This window comes from Botryllus schlosseri, chromosome 12 (genome assembly GCF_051294905.1).
Source record: "Botryllus schlosseri isolate E-star chromosome 12, Bs_hap1, whole genome shotgun sequence".
Taxonomy (NCBI): Eukaryota; Metazoa; Chordata; class Ascidiacea; order Stolidobranchia; family Styelidae; genus Botryllus; species Botryllus schlosseri.
This window is the reverse complement of record NC_137247.1, coordinates 3643738-3652459: the sequence shown is the minus strand read 5'-3', so window position 1 is coordinate 3652459 and position 8722 is coordinate 3643738. Positions and strand designations below refer to the sequence as shown.

At 41.8% G+C, this 8722-nt stretch overlaps 1 protein-coding gene across 1 annotated transcript; it reads right to left on the bottom strand.

Annotated features, from left to right (window-relative positions):
• Positions 1-444: 444 nt before the first annotated feature.
• LOC145452398 (creatine kinase, testis isozyme-like) lies at positions 445-8722 on the bottom strand. The gene is made up of 7 exons (XM_080330591.1): positions 8488-8722; positions 6344-6498; positions 4323-4455; positions 4080-4251; positions 1614-1737; positions 789-978; positions 445-720 (listed from the first exon to the last, which is right to left on the bottom strand). The coding sequence occupies exons 1-7, from the start codon at positions 8642-8644 to the stop codon at positions 536-538; spliced, it is 1116 nt and encodes a 371-aa protein (XP_080186717.1). The 5' UTR covers positions 8645-8722; the 3' UTR covers positions 445-535.

The following is an 8722-nucleotide window of genomic DNA, read 5'->3' as shown; positions in this document are numbered from 1 at the left end:
GGACGACTGGTTCCATGGACATGGTCTCGTGTGTCTATTTATCTGCTATTTAAGAGGACCGCTTTCAAATCGGATATGCTTGTCTGCATGCTTCATCTGCCATATTATGCAGTTCTGATCCAAAATTCTAGAAAATATCGCGGCACGCCTCAGAATCCTTAGCGGCAAACAGTTTGGGAATCACTGCCAGATTATGATCAGCAAAACAATTGCCGCGACGCGAGATATACTCGAAACTGGAACCCCCTCGCGCTCGACGTAAAAGACGAATTACAGCTCGAATACACGCTTTCACGTTGGAAATCATATCTTACGGGACTGCTTGATATACTCGCATTCTCGAATTGTCGCTCAAGGTTCTCGAAGTCCTGTATGTTGTATTTCAAGGTACTTCGTATCCAATACCACCTTTCGCAGTACTCGGATTTTAATGACGCATTCGAATATAATGTCATTCGTTTATTGGCTGTGTGTCCAACAACAGGTACGGATTCATTACTCAATAAATACAACATCAATGACTATTACAACACGTTCACTTCTGTGCTTGATTCGCAATAATCGAATCAACAGACTCTCTCCTCTCCAACTTCTTTTCACATTGAATTAGAAGTTCCACGCCGTCAATAACCATCTGAACAAGCTCAACCTCGGAAAAACCTAGCCGATCAGCGTTGGAGATGTCGTACGTGCCTCCGGTCGCGGCCGTATCCACCCCACCTGAGAAAATTCCAAGTCTTTTATTGTCCGCACCATGCAGCGATACGCTATCGTGCACTGATTCTTACCGGTCCCGCGTTTCTGCAAGCGTAACTTCTTCAACAATGTCTCGAATTGAGGATGTCTTGATACCAGTGGAATTTTTAAATGAACACCAGCGCGTACGCCGGTTCCCAAATTGCTGGGGCAAGTCAGGATGAAGCCGAGGTGCTCGTTCCACATGAATTCGTGCCCATTGGCTTGGATGTTTTGCTCGATCTAAAATATCGTAATTACTGTTGCATTAGAGCGGGGTTCATACACAGGGGTTCATGAATTAGATTTAGGCGATCCGTGAAAGGACAACATTTCAGCCATATCATCAAGAAACTGCAAAACCAGAAAATGATATTTCTGCAATGACGCCTTAAAAGGGACTATGTCTGCCTTGTCTATCGTCGTTAGTTAGCCTATTTTAGACATGGCATAATGTAAATAGAGATGAACTTGATGTGATGACCCTTTTCTTTTACTTTAGTAATCGGTTTCTGAAATTTCAGGGGTGCGCGCAACCGCCCACAAAACTTGAAGGGGCCCGCCACCAAAATAGTTAAAGCACCCTTGCATTAGAGGCACAGAACTTCAATATACAAGTGAATAGACCCGGGTATTTACGGCGAATACTAGCCAGGAGTAATCGCCAGCAACTGGCTGCTTTTCACGCCATACTTATCTTTGAACACTCAGATGAATGCAGTTGCATAATCCAGAGAAATTCGAGAAATGCAATTTGTAACTTTAGAGATTGATGGATATAATTATAAACATTGATGTTTTTCGGAATGCTCTCTACCAAAATATCACACAGGTTTATATACTCGGATGCGATCTAGATGCATGCGTTTTGTTTATACCTCGGATAATCCTTCGCTCCAGCGAGTGAACACTTCTTTCATATTGCCGCCTTTTTGCATAGAAATGACTCGTAGGTGATCCTCCTCGTTTACCCAAACCAGGAAATTTTTGTCGCTGTTATGCCTGAAAGTGTATTAGATGTTCGAAATAGTGGAGTTCGCAACTAGCTCGAAGTGGCGAGATAGCGTAGGGGTACGTTTTACAGGTTGCGAAATTGAGGTTATTCTAGGTCCATTATAATTTCCAAGTTTTGAAGGTTTGTGTGCACTGCCTCGCCGCGTGTCCGCGTGTCTTCCAAAAGCCTAGAACGAAGTCTGCCGTGATAAAAGTGTCGACGGATCATAAATTTTAACAAATATTACCCACGCCTTAATGTGTAAAATGAACAATGTAGTAGGAACACCATGAATGTGCTAGGTCCGACCCTATTTTCCCATTAATTTGTAACGTGAAATAATATATCTTGGTTGGTTACTACTCGATTGGTCAGGTAAGAGAACACCATTTTTAAAGAAAGGTATGTATGAGAGTATTTCCATGCGACAATTCCAAATCGAATGGAGACACTATACGGAGCGAGAAATCCAAAATTATAGAGCGACTCAAATATTTCCGTTTAAAAATTTTGTAGATTGACATTAGGCAACTTTCAAAAAGCCAGGAGGTGGGGTTGTCGCAAATTGGAACGCTACAGCAGGTAAACAGATTGAGAATGAAGTAACATCACGGAATGCCGTATCATAGTGTCCTATATGGTGTGGACTAGGGATGGTGTGAACCTCTGAAAGGTTCAGGTTCGTGTGAACGCGAACCTTTTTGAAAGGTTCTGTGTGAACGCGAGCGTGAACCTCATGACGTCACGTGACGTCATATTGTTAATTCCCACCGTTCCCGCCTCACATTTCAGTGAAGTGGTAGCCTATATTAATGTGCAGGATACCTAGCGACGACTCGGGCTACATAATGCCACAATGCTGATGTACATATTGACGATTTAAACGTCACCAAATGTATCAACTGCATGTGGGGCAATCAAATGATATAATAATCCCATAAAATCAATACCTTTCGTCGCTTTGCCAACAATTTCGACGAGGACTTGACGGTCTAGGCCAGCCAGACCGGAAAATGTTTCCGGTGTCTGAGTATTGCTACGTTGATATTGAGCATAGAGTAAAACGGGTTTCCATACTTGGTACCGATATTACCCCATTAACAAGTTATACACCAGTAGCCAACACTCCTGATCGCACGGATTTGGATTTTATGATACAATAAACATATGATGACAAGATTTACCGCATACGCCTGCTACATTTTTACATCAGACAACGATATCAATTTCATTGATTGGTTAAATAAGCATCATTCGATGACTACATGCAGTGTATTTCGCTCATGATGCTGTGTGAGTGCGGGTCAAGCTCACAGCAGAGAGTCACTAAATATTCACAGACGGAAAGCTGGATATTTCGAGCAAATTTTTGTAACAAAGCAAGTAACATTTTTGAGATTGTGAAGGTGCATGCTCGCATGAAGTGAAAATTGTAATATTTGTAAAAGGTTCACAGTGCAGAACCTACCAATAGGTTCGTTTGTGAACGTGAACCTCTAATTTTCTGAGGTTCGCACACGCGAACGTGAACCTCACGTTCACACCATCCCTAGTGTGGACACAAGCAACTCTCACGGCTCAGTGAAAATGGTCTATGCCACAGTTTCCATTTGGTCAAAGGCAACTTTACGGCCATTTTTGACCGGCTTCTCGATCGCTAAATTCGATAAAACTGGCATCAATGGAAAGCTGCTGCTGTGCCGATTACGAAAATATAATTTATATTCTGCTCATGGTTCTGGAACCCCCCAAAATAAGCCTCGAATTTTGCATTGTGATCGAGTTTTGACATTGTGGCGCAACCATTCCGTCTGGCAACCCGAGAGTGGAGCTAAGAAGAAAGAGCCAGTCACAACCCGATCACAATGCAAAATTCGAGGCTGATTTTGGGGGGTTCCAGGACCATGAGCAGAAAAAAAATTATATTTTCGTAATCAGTACAGCAGCGCTTTCCATTGATACCCGTTTTATCGAATTTAGCGCTCGGCAAGCCGGTAAAAAATGACCGTAAAGTTGCCTTTGATTAAATGTTGCCCTTGACCGATTTCACTGAGTCGTGAGATGTGTTTGTGTCCACGCCATATAGGACACTATGGTCGTATTTTTAAATTGTATCACTATGAGCACTGATACGCAATTAGCATGAACATGGAGAAAGCCTTTCCATCCCGATATTAGTGGGCTCAAACGTTGTCGCATTCCAAGATCACATGTTTGGAACCTAACCGTTTGGTTGTGAGCCGATCGTCTCTAACAGAGTAGCGCTTTGCCGGTTTCGGATGGAATTTGAACTCAACCAAAATGCGCTGCGCACGACTAATCTGTTTACAATGCAATGTTCTGCCATTACCAGATTCCACGCGCGTCGGGCCAGTCTCGCGCCATTCTAGACGACAGAAGAAGCGGAGAAACCGGCTTGTCGAATAGGAAATGATCCGCAATCAGCTTTTCTTGATCCTCATTCGACATGTCATCCAGTGAATAGTATCTTCCTTTTAAATCGCCCGTTAAATCGTCGAGAGCTTATTGAGAGAATGGGTCATAATATTGTATAATTAATCTGCGAACCACAGGTTAAAGGCATTTTATTCACCAGAGCACGCGATTCTTTCCACTTCTCTTCTCTCAGCCCGGGAGCAGTGAGGGGGTAGACAGAATCCACGAATGCTTCTCCCGGTGCGGACTCTCGTTGATAAAACATACTTCGGATCCAAATTGTCACCTCCCTTAGAATCGACTCCATTATTCGCAAAAACATAAAACATCGCAAACGTCTCTAAGGATTCAAGCAGAGTGCAGTCAAGTACGTTGTGCACAAAATCAATTTTCCGTAATAAGATTTTGCAGTTCGATCGAGCAACAGCTGACTAATTGCAACCAGGCGCTGACCAATCACTGCAACTAATTTCCAACTGATTGGTTTATTCAGTATCCCGAGGTGACTTATATTCATGCCTATATCTAGGGTTGCATTCAAAACAAAAAGCAATTTAAAACACACATGTTTAAAACAAGGCCATTGTTTGAAACGTGTGGTTTATTGTTTTTTTTTTAAGCCACGACGTCACCAATATACAATTGCGACGTCATAGTGGATTGACGTTCACAATTGAAAATATAGGGTGATATAGCTCCTTTGACGAAATATGTACATACTATAGCTGTTTAGCAGGGTTGTAATGACTCGTGTCATGAATCGACTCGAGTTCGACTCAAGTCACGATTTTCTGATGACTCGACTTGACTCGAGTCAGTTTCTCAAAATACAGATACGACTCGACTCGACTCGAGTCAATCTGTGCATTGACTCGACTTGGACTCGAGTCATTGCGCATAACTCGAACCAAGTCATATGACTCGGGACTCAGACTACCAAGATCGACATTTCATTGTAATTTCAAAGAATAGTAGAGTAACCACACTATTGAGATTTCGTCTATTGGTACTGGTACTTGAAAATGCGACCAAAAACTGCTGAAAGGGAGGAAAATTAGTATATTATAAATGTGACCCATTCGATATCACCAAACAGAGTTGGACTCGGACTCGAGACATAATACCAAGACTCGGACTCGGCCCACTGCTCGCTGACTTGGACTCGGACTTGACTCGGTGGTGAATTGAAAATGAATCGACTTGACTCCAGTCAAACTATAAAAGTAAGATTGACTTGTGACTCGGAGCCTTGTGACTTGGTTACAACCCTACTGTTTAACCGACTATTTGGAGGTTTTCAACCATCCCATATCGTACACGTCGGCTATAGGGTGATAGTCGTCCAAGGCTCATTCAACGTGTATTAGCCTGGAAAGTATTTACACAATTATGACATAATTATACAACTTAAAAAACACAATTTTTTTCAGGTCTTTGTACACTGTTTGAAGCATGTTTTAAACAATGAGTTCTAAACAACCATTTGTTTGAATGCAACCCTACCTATATCACTTGCTATCACTTGCCACCAGTATTTGTTGACATGCAAGTGAAAATTCTACGTGTTCAATAAACATATCAACAAACAACGACGGTTTAAGTCAGCTTTCGTGGTTTGCAGCTGTTACGCAATTCAAATCGCTCGAAATCATAACATTTTAGCGGTATATAGGAAACGTTGCCACACCGTGTGTCGCGTTACTCTTGCATATTATGCGATGCAAGGCCGGTTAAGGTAGATTTAAAGCATGAGTCCTTAACCAGGGGTATATAAGAGTAGGGGTACGGCATGCAGTGAGAAGGTATTTGCTATTCAAGCGCATTGGTCAAGAATGCGTTGCAAGCAACTTTGTATTAGTCTAGAACGGGTTGGTCACGCCATTTACAGATGGATAAGGTGATAGCAGTCCCCATTGTGACATTGACGAAACGCAAGAAAAAATGCGACAAGTAAATGGACTTTTGTTTCGTGTGCTGTAAATACATTTGAACTTCAACAAAACTATTTTATTGCATACATTCAATACCTATACTTATTCATCAAATACATTTAGTTTAATTCCTATTATTACAATTTCCTTGCCTCGGCTAATGTAGGAGCATGAGGTACTTTCAAGGCATCTCAATGGGTACGAGCGCTAAAAAGGTTAAGTAACCACAGTCTCTATATTATTAAACCTGAATATGAGTAGGGTCCAAATCGGTTTTGTGCAGATCCGTTTTGAGGTAACCGTTGTGTCTTGCTTCAATCACCGGATCGAATAACTCCGCGAAGGTTTCGTACGATTCCTCGTCGCCAGCCACGCAGCCGACCGTCATTATGAAAGGGTGACCTTTATGGAATGTAAATAACCGGGTTATTGTTGTATAAATTTATATTATCCCAATACAAAGTTTTCTGTGATCACTGATTACGCATGATCACCTGACATTAATGGGGAGGGGAGTGATGCACTGAACTATATAAATCGATATTGAGGCGCACAGCGGACCCTATAGCGCGGTGGTTCTCAACCTTTTCGACCTCGCGGCACCCTCTCAAAGGGAAAAATAGTTCGCGGCACACTAGTGTGCACATGTTAGCCCTTGGTTTTGATGGACTGACCAGATAAAAGACCAACATCTTCGACAAAATCTCACTATCACGGTGAGATTGCCCGAGTCGTGACCCTTTATTTAATTATCAGCTTTCCCAGATGCTATGATACTCGGGCGATTTGGCGTTACAATGCTGTTGACAGTGGCGCACATCCCCTACGTCGCTGTGTCGTTGCTAAGAAAGCAGAAAAAGACCCGATCAAGGAAGAATGAAAAAGAGCGAGAAAGCCTCAATAAATACAAAGATCGAACCTGCTACATTGGCAATAGGCTAAGGGGGGTTGAGGGGATGCCTGATGGAAATACCGTACTTGGTCGTTTCGAAATTCTCCTGTGTTTTCATTACATTTCAATTTCAATTAAATATTGAGAATTTCGTCATTCAATACACCACAAGACTGCGACGCTATGATAAGATAGGATGGTGTCTAAACGACTCTCATCGTATATTGTGTGTGCGTCCTGAGCGTGTAAAATAATAGGACCACCAACAATGCCACAGTCATAATTTGGTTTCCTTAATGTTCTTTATACGTTGACGTCATTTACCACATTTTCAAGCGGCACCCCATGAGCAGTCCAATTGGCACGGCTGTTGAGAACCACTGCTATAGCGGTTTGGTCATTAGAGTATAGTAGGCTACCTACAATGCAATCACAGTATCCACCATGGGATCCTACAAGTTACTCGCATCAATCTGTCACAAACATAACGATGTCACGCAAAAGGATGTAATTGCAATGCTGGGAATCTAGATTATATTTTTAAAAAATTGCCATACAATATCTTGCAAATGTATAACTTGAAAAGCTAAGGTAGTCAGTAATTAACTTTCCAGTATAGTAGTGGTACCCGAGTAGGTAGGGCCTGTAGTCTCGCCACTTACTCAAACGGTAATGATTTTATCACATACTTTCACCTACACTTGAACAGCTTTCAGGCAAAGCAACTTACTTTTTAAACGTTGGATTTCGAAAAGTAGAGGGTACTTTTACGATAAGTTCACCTTTACATCACCCTGATGTGTGAAATCGTCATAAAAACCGCGTGAAATAGCCATCGCCTCAATATATTTTATCAATAGTCGTTTTGAGTCGTTAGTCAAAAATATGCAATTGCAAGAAAGTACAGCCACCTATGATTCACTCCCAAAAGTATGGATACCCTCAACCCAACTAACAGCTTTTTGTAACTATAGTATACTTACGATGCTGGTTGATGTATAATGTTCCTTCCAATTATTTTCTGTGCTAACGATTGCCCCTGACGCGTGATTTGAATATATTCTGTTCTGTACCTCCAAGAAGCTCTTGAAACTACGTACATGTGTGTTTTCCATAGCTTTTATTTTTACTTCTTATAGTTGAAGTAGCATTGGTATTTCTTGGAAATTGCTACTTCTACTCGTATAAATGAGTAGGAGTTTACGGCAATACACTCACTCCTACTTGAATGGCAAAGCTAACTGTTTTACCACCTCTAACCGGGTGAAGCAGATTTTCACTTACGAAGTAGGCAGTAATATCAGAAGTAAAGGATGTACTGTTCCACACCGTTTGGTCGAGTGCCTTGGAATTTAAGCACTCCAAGGTGTTATCTGAATGAATCATTGGATAAATGAAGCATTACAAAGAACATATACATTGATTATGAACTTGTTTTGGCATACGCCAGTGAGAGTATAGGCATATAGGCCTACATAAAGTGACTGCAAAATACAAACCCGGATTATCGACGCCGGTTTGGATGCACTCGTCAATCGTAAATCCGTTCGGAGTCACGGCGCTTTTCAGTCTCTCGTACATGTCCAAAGTCAGGCAGTTAGCCATATGGTTGTTGTGATTGCAGAGGTTTGGATATTCATCTTCAGCTGGATACATCACGGTAGCGTAACTGCAGAATGGATCGCGAATGATGCTCTTCAATAGTTGGTGTCGGAACGGATTGTGGAGAGGACT

Coding starts and splice junctions, on each gene's coding strand:
- LOC145452398 (XM_080330591.1), bottom strand. CDS start 8,644: ATGTATCCAGCTGAAGATGAATATCCAAACCTCTGCAATCACAACAAC. Junction 4,252..4,322: donor GGAAAGAATCGCGTGCTCTG/GTGAATAAAATG, acceptor TCTCTCAATAAG/CTCTCGACGATTTAACGGGC. Junction 1,738..4,079: donor CCCGACGCGCGTGGAATCTG/GTAATGGCAGAA, acceptor ATACACTTTCAG/GCATAACAGCGACAAAAATT.